Source organism: Saimiri boliviensis, chromosome 8 (genome assembly GCF_048565385.1).
Source record: "Saimiri boliviensis isolate mSaiBol1 chromosome 8, mSaiBol1.pri, whole genome shotgun sequence".
NCBI classification, from domain to species: domain Eukaryota; kingdom Metazoa; phylum Chordata; class Mammalia; order Primates; family Cebidae; genus Saimiri; species Saimiri boliviensis.
The window spans coordinates 104,091,090-104,106,922 of record NC_133456.1 but is presented as its reverse complement, the minus strand read 5'-3'; the positions used below and the strand labels follow the sequence as shown (position 1 = coordinate 104,106,922).

Here is a 15,833-nt window from a genome sequence, read left to right as displayed (position 1 = left end):
TGTTTTTATATTGAGCTGAATCATCTTTGGATTATTTTTTACTGATTTTCATTTTAGTATTCAAATAATTCTTTATATCTGGCCTTTATAACATGCTTTGAGATGAATGTTTTATGTTTTTATGTCAGCATGGTATTTACAGGTGCAAGTTAGTTTGGGGTCACAGACTCTGGCTCCTAAAATAAGTCCAACTGTGAGAAAGGCAAAAATCTAAATAACAGTGTTGTAGTACATAATTTCTAATGTACTATAATTATACTACAGTATCATTACTATAGTAATAGTATAATGATGCTGCTATCCAAAAATTTTAATATCTTACAAAATCAGTGAAGTAAAAGAATTTTTTTTTGTTGTTTTGAGATGGAGTCTTGCTTAGTCGCCCGGTCTGGAGTGCAGTGGCACAGTCTCGGCTCACTGCAGCCTCTGCCTCCCGGGTTCAAGCAATTCTCCTGCTTAAGCCTCCTGAGTGGCTGGTATTACAGGCATGTGCTACCACGCCCAGCTAATTTTTGTATTTTTAGTAGAGATGGGCTTTACCATCTTGGTCAGGCTGGTCTTGAACTCCTGACCTGGTGATCCACCCACCTCAGCCTCCCAAAGTGTTGGGATTACAGGCGTGAGCCACCGCACCCGGCCAAGAAAAAAGTTTTAGAATTAAAAAAAAAATTGAATGCTTGACATGTAATAGACATTCAATAAATATTACTTCTTTTGTGTATTGTTTCTCCCTTCACCATGCTCTTTAGGTGGAAGCAGCCTAACAGGCAGTTGAACCTCCTTAAAATCAGGAACCCACCTTGTATTCTAATTTTTCTTTATGATTATTAAAAGGAATTTTTTAAAAAATTACAGTGCTAACTAATTATACTTAAGCATATTGCTTTACTTTCCAGGGCTCATTGGAGTTCAAATTGCTCGATAAATGTTTTCATTTTTAAATATATATATTTCACATACCATCAAATTTACCATTTTAGAATATATAATTCAGTAGGTTTTAATATGGTCATAAGTTTGTGCAACAGTATCTAATTCCTGAATAATCATCCTCCCAAAAAGAAACCTGTAAGCATTAGCACTCACTCCCATTCCCAAATCTCCCCATTCCTGGAAACCACTAATCTACTTTCTATCTGTATGGATTTGCCTATTGTAGACATTTCCTAAAATGGAGCTCTGTAATACGTATTCTTTTGTGACCAGCTTTCTTCATGTAGTGAAAATTTTTTTTTTTTTTTTGAACAGAGTCTTGCTCTGTCACACAGGCTGGAGTGCAGTGGCACGATATCAGCTCGCTGCAGCCTCCACCTTCTGGGTTCAAGCAATTCTCCTGCCTCAGTCTCCCAAGTAGCTGAGATTACAGGCCCATGCCACTGTGCCCAGCTAAGTTTTTGTATTTTTAGTAGATACGGGGTCTCACCACATTGGCCAGGCTGGTCCCGAACTCCTGACCTCAAGTGATCTGCCCACCTCGGCCTCCCAAAGTGCTGGGATTTTTTGCGTGAGCCACTGTGCCCAGCCTCATGGAGCGTAATTTTTTTGAGGTTCATTCATGTTGTAGCTGGTATTAGTACTTCGTTTATTTTATTGTGGTAAAATATATTTAATATAATATTTACTATTTTAATCGTTTTAAAGTGTATTATTCAGTGACATTTAGTACATTCATAGTATTATGCAAACACCACCACTATCCATTTTCCGAACTTTTTCATTGTACCTGTGAAATGACAGCTCTCCATTCCCCCTCCTAGCCACTGGTTACTTCTTTTTTATGTTCTATCTTAATTAATTTGTCTCGTTTAGGTACCTCATGTAAGTGGAAACAGAATCCTTTTGTGCTTTGGTGTCTAGCTTATTTTACTTAGCATAATATTTTCAAGTTCCATCCATGTGGTATAGCATGTGTCAGAATTTGCTTAAGGCTGAATAGTATTTCATTGTGTATCACATTTTGTTTATCCATGCTTTTGTTGATGGACATTTGGCTGTTCTGAATACTATTAATACTGCTTTGAACATGGGTGTATGGATATTGGTTTGAGTCCCAGCCGGATTATATGTGGTTATGCTCAATTTTTAAGGAACTTCCACACTTTTCACCATATCTGTGCCGTATTACATTCCCACTGGCAATGTACAATTTCACTACATCCCCTCCAATACTTGATATGTGTCCTTTCTTTAAAGAAAATATCCAGGCCGGGCGTGGTGGTTCACACCTGTAATCCCAGCACTTTGGGAGGACCAGGTGGGCAGATCACAAGGTCAAGAGATCGAGACCATCCTGGCCAACATGGTGAAACCCCATGTCTACTAAAAATACAAAAATTAGTTGGGCGTGATGGCACGTGCCTGTGGTCCCAGCCACTCGGGAGGCTGAGGCGGAAGAATCGCTTGAACCCAAGGAGGTGAAGGTTGCAGTGAAGTGAGATTGTGCCACTGCACTCCAGCAAAACTCCGTCTCAAAAAAATAATAATAATAAATAAATAGCCAGCCTAGTGAGTGTGAAGTGGCATCTCAATGTGGTTTTTTTTTTTTTTTTTTTTTTTTTGATTTGCATTTCCCTAATGACTAGTGATGCTGAGAATCTTTTCATGTGCTTATTGGCCATTTGTACATCTTTTTTGGAGAAATGTCTATTCAAGTCCTTTGCCCATTTTTGAATTGGGTTGTTTGTTGTTGAGATGTAGGAGTTCTTCATATATTCTGGCTATCAGTCCCTTGTCATATATATGATTTGGAAATACTTTCTCCCATTCCGTGGGTTGACTTTTCTTTATTGATGATGTCCTTTAGTGCAGAAACTCTTTTAATTTTGATGTTTAATTTTTGTATTTTTTAAAAAAAATAAAGAGTTGATGCTAATTTTTAAACTTTTAGTGTAATTCGCCAGTGAAGCTTTCTATTCCTGGAATTTTCTTTATGAGAGCTTTTCTTAATCAGTAATTTAGACTTTTTACTTGTTACATAGGTCTATTCAGATTTTGTTTCTTCTTAAGTCAGTTTCTTCTCTTTTTTTCTTTCAACACCTAAGCTTATCACAGAGTTAGTTTTAATAGTTTATGTCTTTGTAGGAATTTGTCCATTTAACTAGGTTATCCAATGTGTTGGCATAAAGTTATTCACAGTGTTTTTTAAAATTATTTTTATTTCAGTAAGTTTGGAGGAATGTTCCCTCTTTGTTTTCTGATTGTAATAAATTGAATCACCTTTCTTTCTTGGCCATTGTAACCGAAGGTTTTTCAATTTTGTTGATCCTTAAAAAAAAAAAAAAACCAACTTGTGTTTTCATTGGTTTTTCTCTATTGTGTTTCTGTTGTCTGTTTCATTTGTTGCCTCTCTTTGTTGTTTCTTTCCTTCTGCTTTGCTTGCTTTGTGTTTACTTGCTCTAAAGTTTCTTAAGGTAAAATCTTAAGTTAATGATTTGAGATCTTTTTCCCTGATTCTTTCAATTGTAGCAAATTACACATAGCATAAAATTTGCCATCTTAATGGTATTCAATACCTGCATAATGTTGTGAACTGTAGTCACCATCTGTCTCCAGAACTCTTTAAAACTGAAACTGGCGCGGTGGCTCAAGCCTGTAATCCCTGCACTTTGGGAGGCCGAGGCGGGTGGATCACGAGGTCAAGAGATCGAGATCATCCCGGTCAACATGATGAAACCCCGTCTCTACTAAAAAATACAAAAAAAAAAAAAATTAGCTGGGCATGGTGGCGCGTGCCTGTAATCCCAGCTACTCAGGAGGCTGAGGCAGGAGAATTGCCTGAACCCAGGAGGCGGAGGTTGCGGTGAGCCGAGATCGCGCCATTGCACTCCAGCCTGGGCAACAAGAGCGAAACTCCGTCTCAAAAAAAAAAAAACTGAAACTGGCCGGGCGCGATGGTTCACACCTGTAATCCCAGCACTTTGGGAGGCCGAGGTGGGTGGATCACGAGGTCAAGAGATCGAGACCATCCTGGTTAACATGGTGAAACTCCGTCTCTACTAAAAATACAAAAAATTAGCTGGGCATAGTGGCACGTGCCTGTAATCCCAGCTACTCAGGAGGCTGAGGCAGGAGAATTGCCTGAACCCAGGAGGCGGAGGTTGCGGTGAGCCGAGATCGCGCTATTGCACTCCAGCCTGGGTAACGAGCAAAACTCCGTCTCAAAAAAAAAAAAACAAAACTGAAACTGTATACCCATTAAATAATTAAAGAATAACTCCCCATTCCCTGCTTCCCAGCCCCCTTGTCAACCACCGTTCTACCTTCTGTCTATAATTTTGACTATTCTTTCCTTCCTTCCTTCCTTCCTTCCTTCCTTCCTTCCTTCCTTCCTCCTTTCCTTCTTTCCTTCTTCTTTCCTTCGTTCTTTTCTTTCCTTCTTCTTTTCTTTGTTTCCTTCTTCTTTCTTTCCTTTCTTTATTTCTTTTGAGATATGGTCTCACTCTGTCACACAGGCCGGAATGCAGTGGCACAATCATGGCTCACTGCAGCAAGCAATCCTCCCACTTCAGCCTCTTGAATAGCTAGGACTACAAGTGTGTGCCACCATGCCTAGCTGATTTTTAAATTTTCTTGTAGAGACAGGGTCCCATTATATTGCCCAGGCTGGTTTCTCACTCCTGGGCTGGAGCAATCCTTCCACCTTCACCTTCCAAGGTGTTGGAATTATAGGTATAAGCCACATGCCTGGGCTTGATTTTGACTACTCTTAGTACCTCGTCTAAGGGGCATCATAGAATATTTGTCCTGTTGTGATAAGCTTATTTCACTTAGCATAATGGCTTTAAGGTTCATCTCTGTTGTAGCATATGTCAGAATTTCCTTTTTATAAAGGCTGAATAGTATTCCGTGCATGTATGTACCACATTTTACTTATCCATTTATGTGTGAATGGACATGTGGGTTGCTTCTGCCTTTTAGCTATTGTGATAGTGCTTCTATGAACACGGGTATACCACTATTTCCTTTAGACCCTGCCTGCTTTTAGTCCTTTGGGATATATGCCTGGAAGTGGAATTGCTGGAGCATATGGTAATTCTATTTTTAGTTATTCAAGGACCCATTATACTGTTTTGCACAGCACTTGTACCGTTTTACATTCCCACCAGTGATGCATAGTTGTTTCTGTTTCTCCACATCTTTGTCAACACTTATCATTTTCTGTTTGTTTTTTCTTTATAGTACCCATCCAGATGGGTGTGAGGTGGTATTGAGATCGTCTTCTTTTTTTTTAATGTAGGTGCTTATAGGTATTAATTTTCTTCTAAGCACTGTTTTTATTGCACTCAAGTTTTCTTGTGTTATATTTTCCTTTTCATTCATCTCAAAGTGTTTTCTAATTTCCCCTGTGATTTTTCTTTGATCCATTCGCTATTTAGGAGGATGTTGATTTTTACTTATTTTAATTTTCTATATTTCCTTGTTCTTTCAAATTTTATTCTGTCTTTGGATAACATGCTTTCTATGATTGTTGTCTTTTTTAATCTGTAGGGACTTGTTTCATGGCCTGACATTGTTTATCCTGTGTAATGTTTCATATGCACTTGTGAAGAATATATTGTATTATTTTTAGTTGAAATAATTTATAGATGTTGATAATGTATTGTTATTAGAGGAAAGTATGTATCATTTTAGTGTGATGATTTAATATTTTGAGGCTATCCTTCTTTTGACTTATAGAAAGAGCTCCCTGTGTATGTTATCTTAATTCATTGTGAGGCACATCTGTGGCTAGAACATAGAGTGTTTAAGAGTTTGAATCTTGTTAGTGCTTGGTAACTGGCATCCTGGGCAGGAACCGAACTTCGGTAAATGGAAGACTCACTTTGCTGTCAATGTTTTGAACATTGAATGAGTCCTTTGTTTATTATATAATTTTTGGGAACCTAAGCACGTGATGTTTCATAGGTTATATGAATGGTTACTCTGCTTTACTGTTATTGTTAATTATCATAAAGCATCCCCATGAAATGCATGTTTGCTATATGCTTTGCCTGCTGTTTAAAGAAATCTGTTTTTACTGAGCTATGATTTATCCACAACAAAATGCATCTCGTGTAAGTGACTGGTATGATAGTTTGATGAGTTTTGACAAATACATACACCTATATAAGTATCACCCCAACCAAGATAACATTTAATCACCCCAAAAGTTCCTTCCACCTTATGCAATTACTGATATGCATTGTCAGTATAGATTAAATATTCCTTTTCTAGAATTTTATAAAATGGAATAGGATTGTCAGTACTCCTGTGTCTAGCACTGAATATGTTTCTAAGATGAATTCAAGTTTTTGCGTGTATCAGTATTTTTTTTTTTTTTTTTTTTTGCGAAGAGGTCTTACGTTGTATTAATATGTTATCCGTTCATCTGTTGATGGTCATTTGGATTGTATCTAGATATTGACTCTATGAACAGACCTGCTGTGAACATTCTTATGCAGAGTACTGGATAGTGTGCTTTCATTTTTGTGTCCTTAAGGAAAATTATGGTTTGGGGATTTCATTTGATGTGTTAGATATGTGTTATTTGATTTCAAAATATGTGGGTATTTTCTTGCTATCATTTTGTTATCAATTTGTAGTTTAATTCTATTATGGTCAAAGAATGTACTTTGTGTGACTTTAGTCCTTTTAAATTTATCAGTGTTTGTTTTATAGGACAGAATGTAGTCCATTTTGTTGAATTTTCCATGCACATGAAAAAAAATCGGTATAATGCCATGGGTATGTGAATTGTTCTATAATGTCAGTCAGGTCAAGTTGCATGATAGTGTCGTTCAAGTATTCCTTATCAGTAATTTTTTTTTCTTGTGTTAAGTCATTGAGAGGGCATGTTGAAGTTTTCAGTAGATTTGTCTGTTTTTCCTTTCAGCTCTATTGGTGTTTCCTTTATATATTTTGAAGTTCTGTTGTTGTGTTCATTCATACACATTTAGAATTATGTTTTCTTGGGGGACTTAACTCTTTTATTATTAGGTACTGTCCCTCTTTATCCCTGTTAGTATTCCTTGTTACGAAAACTGATAAAGGTTGTGAATTGATAGAAGTGTAGTTGGATTACAATCTTAATCTGCCATTTTTCTAGATGATTGGTTATGTTTCTTCTGTTTTCTCTGTCTTCTGAAGCTAGATGTATTATTAAGTAATTTTTACTTTTCTCATTTTTTAGACCTAAGGATTGTCTTCTATTTGTCTTTTACGTCACAATCAAATAGTTTTTATGGTTTTATTTTTTTAATTTAAACCTTTTTTTTTTTTTTTGAGACAGGGTCTCATTCTCTCTCTCAGGATGGAGTACAGTGGTACCATCACAGCTTACTGCATCCTCGACTTCTGGGGCTCAAGTGAACCTCCTACCTCAGGCCTTTCCCTGCGACCCTAGGAGCTGGGACCATTTCCGGCTAATTTTTATGTTTTTTTAAAAATAGAGATGGGGTTTTACCATGTTGCCCAGGCTGGTCTCGAACTCCCAGGCTCAAGCCATCTGCCTGTCTCGGCCTCCCAAAGTGCTGGGATTACAGGTGTACCCAAGCTATTTTATTTTCATTTCTCTCTTAAAAATATTTGTAGTAGTGGCTCTCTCTTAAATTTTTTCATTATTTTTCTCTCTGTACTTCAGTTTGGATACTTTCAGCATGTTTTCAAATTTACTGATCTTTCATTCTTACGTGATTAATTCCATCCACTTTTTAATTTTACATATATTTTGTCTCTGGAATTTTATCTGGGCCCCCCTTTTTTTTTTCCCTAAAGATGCGGTTTCACCATGATGCCCAGGCTGGTCTTGAACTCCTGACCTCAGGTGATTCACCCACCTTGGCCTCCCAAACTGGTAGGATTACAGGCATGAGCCACCGCGCCCGGCTTATCTGAGCCCTTTTTAATATACCATTTCTTTCATCATTATGTGGATGATTTCCAGCATATATATAATAGCTTATATAAAGTCTTTGACTGCTAATTCCATTGTCTTTGTTATTTCTGCATTCTCAGTTGACTGAATTTTCTGCTAGTTATGTATGGTAGTTTTCTTCTTTATATCATGTCTTCGTATCATTTTATTGAATGCTTAGTATTTTGAATTTTACATTGTTGAGCATCAGGTGTTGTATTCCTGTTATGGAGTGTTGGACTTTACTTTTTCAGAAGTTGTTACATTTGTCTGTGGCTTATGTTTAAGTTGTTAGGCTGTACGTGGGTATAGTTGAGCTGCATTGCTAGGGTCTAAACTCTTCTGTATGCATATCCACGGAATGCTCTGGATTTTCAGTAGATGCTTCACTTTGGTCTCATCTCTGACAACTGTGTGAGCTTTGGGATCTCTTTAGCATATCACCTTTGGTCACTTTTTGACCAGTTTCTTGGAGTTTTTCACCTGTGCCCGCATGGCTTTTTCAGAAAGTCATCACTGATACTTGGGAAGTACCTCTAAGCAGAAAGTTTAGGCAAACTTCTGGCTTATCTAATTCATCATCCTTCTTGGGGAGTCTCATTCAGTATTGCCTGTGGCCTCATATCTCTAAACAGTTACCTCAATGTATATTTTAAATCTATTTTCCCAATTTTCTAATTGTTTACAACAGGAGTGTAAGTCTGGTCTGTATCTCCATCATGGTTGGAAGTGTAAATCATGGCCTACCATTCTATTTTCAAAGCTTTTATTTCCCCACCCAGAATTAGCCCGAAATGCGTCATCAATGATTGCTAAATAAGAGAGCCTGTTAATTTTGTCGGCCGGGTGAGGTGGCTCACGCCTGTAATCCCAGCACTTTGGGAAGCTGAGGTGGGTGAATCACCTGAGGTCAGGAGTTCAAGACCAGCCTGGCCATCATGGTGAAACTCCATCTTTAGGGAAAAAAAAAAAAAAAGAAAAATTTAAAGGGTCTAGTTTACAGTTTTTCAACCATGTCATTAATAAAAATTAAACTGCTCCACTTTATCATATTCTCCCTTTTGTATCATAGTCTTTTGTCTGTAACAGTTAAGGGGCAGGGGGAAGCTAGATGTATTATTAAGTAATTTTTACTTTTCCCATTTTTTAGACCTAAGGATTGTCTTCGGTCTATTATGAGGAGAGTGAACCACAAAGATCCTCATGTTGCTATGCAAGCTTTGACTGTGAGTGGTTTCATTTTAATCTATACCACAAAATTACCTGCTGCAATGGAGTCCCTTTAACTTTTGATTTTGTGCTTTTAGCTTCTAGGAGCATGTGTATCAAACTGCGGCAAAATTTTTCATTTAGAAGTATGTTCAAGAGATTTTGCTAGTGAAGTAAGCAACGTATTAAATAAGGTAAGGAGTATTATTTCCAGAAATTAATTACGGCAGTCTTCTTTCTTCACATATTTTATTGTTTAAATCTTCACACAGGATTCTGTGCTTTTTAAGAAATCCTTTCTAGGCTGTGTCTGTCCAGTATGTAAATGTTATGTTTTGCTGAAGAGACTACAGATTCATGTAACTTTGAGTTAGTTTTTCCAAGCCATATTAAAGTATTTTTAGCCTGTTCTTCTCCGTCATACTTTCATCTGGTAAGAAAACATGTATTTCTATATCTAATTAAATAATACCAGTCTATTTTAGGTACTGTTTTTTTTTTTAGCCACAAGGTGTTTTCCTAATGTAAAACCTTTCAGAAATACTGCCAAAAGTCTATGGCACTGTTGAGTTTTTATCTTTACCAATAAGATCACTGCCTGGCCATCACAGGATTTTGATACTATACTGCTGTTCTTACTGGCTGAACCCACAGCTGGAGTGGCCTCAAAATAGGTGGCGGGAGAGTTCCCACAAGGGACTGCCCCAACTGTTCCAGATAGGGCCAGTTGTGATTCCAGAAAAAGAAGCACTAAATGCCAGGGTGATCAGTCTAAAGCATTTATTAGGGGAACTTACGCACGAGGGCTGCGGTTTATAGGAGGCTTTAAGGAATTTGGCTCAGGGCTGGGGCTGGTTTCTACATGTTTAGGAACATATTTGATCTTCTTGTGTTTTGGGCAACAGCCTGAACAGCTTTATCAGTGCCCGAGAATGTTCAGGGCCCCAGTTGGGTCCAGACTATTGTTGAAAACATGCAGCTGGCTGGGTCCCAGAGCGGGTCAAGGCACTCTCTTTTTCTGTTGGGACACAGAAAGAAAGCAGGGAGAACTGGGGTACCCCACAACTGCCCATTCAGTTGCATGTAGAATTCCAACCATACAATTCAGGAAATTTGTAAATTTTAAATTAGTAATATATGAGTTTTCCTAGTAAAGAATTGTGCATTCTAAAGGTAATTATTTTTGGCTTTTTTAGGGGGAGTATTATAAATCAAGAAAAAGTTTCTGTATGTTAAAAGGGAAAATGCCTCATGTTTTTGGGGAAAATGAGTAGTTCCAGGTTACAGCAGAAAAAAGTAGTATAGAAATATAGTAAGAATTCAAAATTCTGTACTTTTCAAACATCATGGTTAAGCGCTCATTCTTTTTCTCTCCTGATTTATACAGTTATATTTAGTTATTTTCTTCTAATTAATAAACATTGTCTTTTAATATCCTGAATGTCTATCAAGATGTACAGCTGTTTATGAAGAGATTCTAACACCATGTTTTTTGTAATGTAGGTGAAAAATGTAGTATACAAACTTGTATGTAACAGTGCAAACAACCGTTTCAAATAACCACCACCTATAGGCAAGAGGACTTCTCTTTCTAAATGTTTTACTATGAACATACTGGTTTTGTACTCATCCTGCCCTTTTAAAAATTTTCCTTTTATTACACAAATTAAGTTCATGCTTAGTCTCAGTAAAGCATTTACAAATTCATTATATGCTCCCTGGCCAAAATACAGATTATATGCACTTTGGAAGAATTCTTTTTCTTCTAATAGAGTAATCTAAAAGTCTAGCACATTGATAACATTTGATAGAGGAGTTATCTTCACTTTTCTCTGATATCTGTGAAGGTTTCTTTATTTCCGTCACATCAAATAATAATTGATCAAATTATTGCCACTGTGAAGCTACATCAGTATTTTAATGAACTGACCATGTTTTTTTCCCTTAATAAGCAATGAATACAATAATTTATTTTGAAAGCTCACTACATTTATCTCTTTCTTTAATACAGAAAAATAATGCCCTGTACACCTACCTTAGACTAACTTGAGTCATTGTTATGCATCAACCATAAAGAGTTACGTTATTTTAGGCCGGGCACAGTGACTCAAACCTGTAATCCCTGCACTTTGGGAGGCCGAGGCGGGTGGATCATGAGGTCAAGAGATGAGACCATCCTGGTCAACATGGTGAAACCCCGTCTCTACTAAAAAATACAAAAAATTAGCTGGGCATAGTGGCGTGTGCCTGTAATCCCAGCTACTCAGGAGGCTGAGGCAGGAGAATTGCCTGGACCCAGGAGGCAGAGGTTGCGGTGAGCCAAGATCACGCCATTGCACTCCAGCCTGGGTAACAAGAGCCAAACTCCGTCTCAAAAAAAAAAGAGAGAGAGTTACGTTATTTTGAAGAAATCAGATTTTCAAGATGATTGACATGCAGTGTACCTCAAACTAGGCCCCAGATAACTAAGCATCGTGGAAAAACTGCACAGTCATGAACATTAAAAAGTCAGGAATTAGGAATAAAGGAACTATATCATTTATTGTCTCCTTCCAACTTTTTTATTGCTTTGCAAAAAGCAAACAGACACTTTTCATTGTCTTACTGATGTACAAACTTTGCTTCATTGCAAAATACTCTGAAAAGTCCTTTCAGATCTCCAAAATGTTACTACCTATTTATTGCTTTAATTTTGAAGTGAGATATATATGATGGGTTTTTTTTTCATAGTGTGAACATTAGTTTATTTCTAATAAGTATGTTTTCTTATTTGTCTATAGCTATGGGTAATTTGTGTTTCAAAAAGTATCTGTAACTTTATAATTTTTATATTTAAAATGTCTATATTAAATCATTGGCTAGGAAATTGGTGCTCTTTCATTTCTTTTTCTATTTTACAGGGTCATCCTAAAGTATGTGAAAAATTAAAGGCTCTTATGGTTGAGTGGACAGATGAGTTTAAGAATGACCCACAGCTTAGTCTAATATCAGCAATGATTAAGAACCTTAAGGAACAAGGAGTTACATTCCCAGCTATTGGTTCTCAGGTATGTTGTGAATGAAGTTATGTGTGTGCTACAGTTTGTTTCTCTTAAATAGCTATGTTTTTTTGAATTTTTTTTCTTCATTCCCAGGTAATTTTTACCACTTCAGAGGAATTTTTGTTAGTAATACTAATTGTATTAGTAACTGGTTGTATTGCTAGTTAGTAATACTAGTTTTCTGGCATTCAAAGGTGCCAGAAAAGTATAATAATAGAATATTAATGTTCTCCAACCTCTACTTTTATGCTGTCTCTCTTTATAAATGAATTGGTTTAACATTTTGTAATTTTTGAAATTTCTTGATATAGTTTTTGTTTGTTTGTTTTTGAGATGGAGTCTTAGTCTGTCTCCTGCTGGAGTGCAGTGGCGCAATCTCGGCTCACTGCAACCTCTGCCTCCCGAGTTCAAGTGATTCTCCTGCCTCAGCCTCCTGAGTAGCTGGGACTATAGTCAGCCTCCTCAGTAGCTGCCACCACACCTGGAATATTTTGGGTTTTTTTGTTTGTTTTGAGATGGAGTCTTGCTCTGTCATCCAGGCTGGAGTGCAGTGGTATGATCTCACCTCATTACAGCCTCTGCCACCCAGGTTCAAGCAGTTCTTTGCCTCAGCCTCCCAGGTAGCTGGGATTACAGGCGAACAACACCATGCTCAGCTAATTTTTGTATTTTTAGTTGAGACAGGATTTCACCGTCTTAGCCAGGCTTGTCTTGAAATCCTAACCTTGTAATCCACTCACCTTGGCCTCCCAAAGTGCTGGGATTAAAGGCGTGAGCCACTGGACTGGCTAGTACAGTTTTAATAATAGACACAGAATAGCTTTATTAAATAGGTAACACTATCTTGTTACATGCTCTTAATGCTGTAATTATCTACAAAGAATGACAGCTCAAAATTCAAGATATCCTTAAAAGTTAGGGATGACTTGAGAGATTCTTTTGGTGAGAAAATGTTTGCATTTCTGTATTGACATGAGAAGGATATAGAAGGGGTAAATGGGAAGAGAAGCACCTGAAGTATATTTTTCTTTAATAAGAGCTAACCAGTACATAAGTCTTCCTTTCCCCAGGGGATATGGATAAATAGCTTAACTTTCCACTTCTGCCCGCCCTTGTGCCAAAAAAATTCAATCTCTAAGTTTTGTCATATAGAAAAAAAAAATCAAGGAATATCTTTCTTATTCCTGTTTCTATTTTAGGTAACCTTCCTTTAGGATGCTCAACTAAATCAAGAGGCTTAAAATATGTACGGATTTACTACACTGTCTTTCCCTAGTGTGTTGACTGGGACAGACTATAATGAGCTGTGTGAAACCATGAATGGAAATCTGTGAGTGTGGAGGGCTTACGTTTTGACCACTTCAGGGATTCGTGTAGCTTATCTACATTTATCTGGACCTATGTGGAATTTCTTCCCAAGGCATTTTCAGTTTATCTGAGTGCTCTTGAGATGTGAAGACTCAAAAATACATCTGGGAGAGGAAGGAAACAAAGGATATTTTTCTTCTTAAAAATTTTTCGTTTATGATTGGCTTTACAATGATAAATTATGTCTTTGAAAATTCATTCATTCATAACTGATAGCTGGTTTTACTACTCAGCATAGTTTCTAGAATCTGTATAATTGGTCAGGGGGCAGTGGCTCACACCTGTAATTCCAGCACTTTGGGAGGCTGAGGCAGGTGGATCACAAGGTCAGGGGTCTGAAACCAGCCTGGCCAACACGGTGAAGCCCCGTCTCTACTAAAAATACAAAAAGTAGTCAGGCGTGATGTTGAGTGCCTGTAGTCCGAGCTACCTGGGAGGCTGAGGCATGAGAATCACTGGAACCTGGGAGGTGGAGGTTGCAGTAAGCCGAGATCATGCCACTGCACTCCATCCTGGGTGACAGAAAGAGACTCTGTCTCAAAAAAAAAAAAAAAAAAAGAATCTATGTAATTAAGGAATAATCATATGCAGAATGATCCAAGACATTATGCATTCCTTGACAACAGATACAGTGTTTATTTATTAAAGAGTAGACTCACTGCAGTGAACCCACCTAGAACAGGTAGAGAAAATACAAGTCCAGTAACTATCTAGAGTCTTCGGTTCTTGTTAACTCAAAACATGGTTTGACCAGCATCACTGTCATGACCTGGAAGCTTGTTAGAAATGCAACGTGGTTGAACCCATTCCAGCCCTGTGGGTTCGTTTTCTCTATTTTAACAAGATCTTCAGAGGATTTATATGCACATGGAGGTTTGAGAAGGACTGCTGCTCTAGAGAACAGCCTTCAGTGCAAGCGAAAACTGCATTTCAGTCCACAGAGGGAATTACTCTTATAAGAAAAGGAAGAAGAATTAATGATTGTGCAATATGTACCCTTGTTTGGTTAATCTAGAATCTTAGCCACGGAAACAGTTTCAGGGAACCTCTAATCTGCTCATTTTTGCAGATGAGGAAACTGAGACTCAGAATGGTTAAGTGACTTGTCCAGGGCCACAGCTAATAGTTGACAGCTGGAACTGGAACACAGGCATGCTGATTCTCAGTCCATTGTTCTTTTCACAGCCCGAGCCTGCCTTCTTTGATAGAGAGGTTAGTGGATAAGTGTCTGTCTAGACCAGGCTTCCAGGTACAAGAAGTGGTGTGAACACTGGCAAGAGCATTATGTCTTAGTGGTGGAGAAATGAGCTTATTCTCTTGTTCATGAGATTCAGGACATAGAAGAGCAATAGTAAAGACTGGACTTAATTTTCATCCTTTGATCTAGATGTTATAACAGCTAATCTTGTCATAGTTGCTATATTTCACCTACGAGAAATATATATGAAGTAAAATGTGATAGAATGATTTTTTTTTTAGTGGTTTCTGAAAAGCTTATTAGAAGCCCTACATGTAATGAGCTTCAGATTAAATGAAAAAAAATAAATCATCTAAGTTCAATTGCAGAACTCCCTCTAGATTTTAAAGCTACTTAGTTACGTAAGTCATTACTGTGTTTTCATCAGACTAGGTTTTTGTTAGGGCAGACTCAACAAAAACCTCTGAAGACATATTTTTCTAAGTATATATTTTTTCATCTGAGTACAGAAGAAAATTATGTAAAAATATTAAGAAAAGTCAGAAAGTCACCTCACTCATGGTGATGCGCTTCTGGTAGCACTACCTTTTGATGTGGAGATAGAAGTAGGCTAGCACCACTTCTGTTTCTGGCTACTTCGTAAGACAAGTTACATTGCAACATTGAGAACCTGATGATAGAAAGGAACTTTGAATTAAAAGTGCAATTCAGGAATGTGGGCTTTACATAGCCTGTTTCTGCCCTTTCTTCACACACCATGAAAGTTCAAATATATCTAATTGTGAAGTTTGCCAGATTATGAACAAAAATTTACATAAACCATAAAAGTTGTTTCTGACCAGGCATACATTTAGTTTTCAGAAGTGTCTGATAACTAAAACAGTATCTAAAGAAAATTTAGAGATAGATCAGAATTGAGAGTGTTTAAAGTTGTATTCACTAACACCAAAAATTTTTTTTCTTCTCAGCTCTTCTAAAAATAAATGCCTGGGCATTTGTTTGACAATACGAAATTCAGTAAGTGCGGAATGTAGAACTGTATTTTCATATAATATTGACTATTTTGCCTTTCATACCCTCAACAAACATTTATCGATTGCTTGTAGTATTTAGGCACATTCCCTCA

General features: G+C 37.3%; 1 protein-coding gene across 4 annotated transcripts in view; it reads left to right on the top strand.

Moving 5' to 3' along the window:
• The window catches only part of STAM (signal transducing adaptor molecule), a 74,904-nt gene that overhangs the window by 33,393 nt on the left and 25,678 nt on the right, over window positions 1-15,833 (top strand). For 3 of the 4 annotated variants that reach the window (XM_003930642.4, XM_074404973.1, XM_074404972.1), the window contains 3 exons: window positions 9,042-9,117; window positions 9,199-9,294; window positions 12,001-12,147. In XM_003930642.4, the coding sequence (XP_003930691.1) occupies window positions 9,042-9,117; window positions 9,199-9,294; window positions 12,001-12,147 (319 nt within the window). The other variant, XM_074404975.1, reaches the window with a different exon arrangement.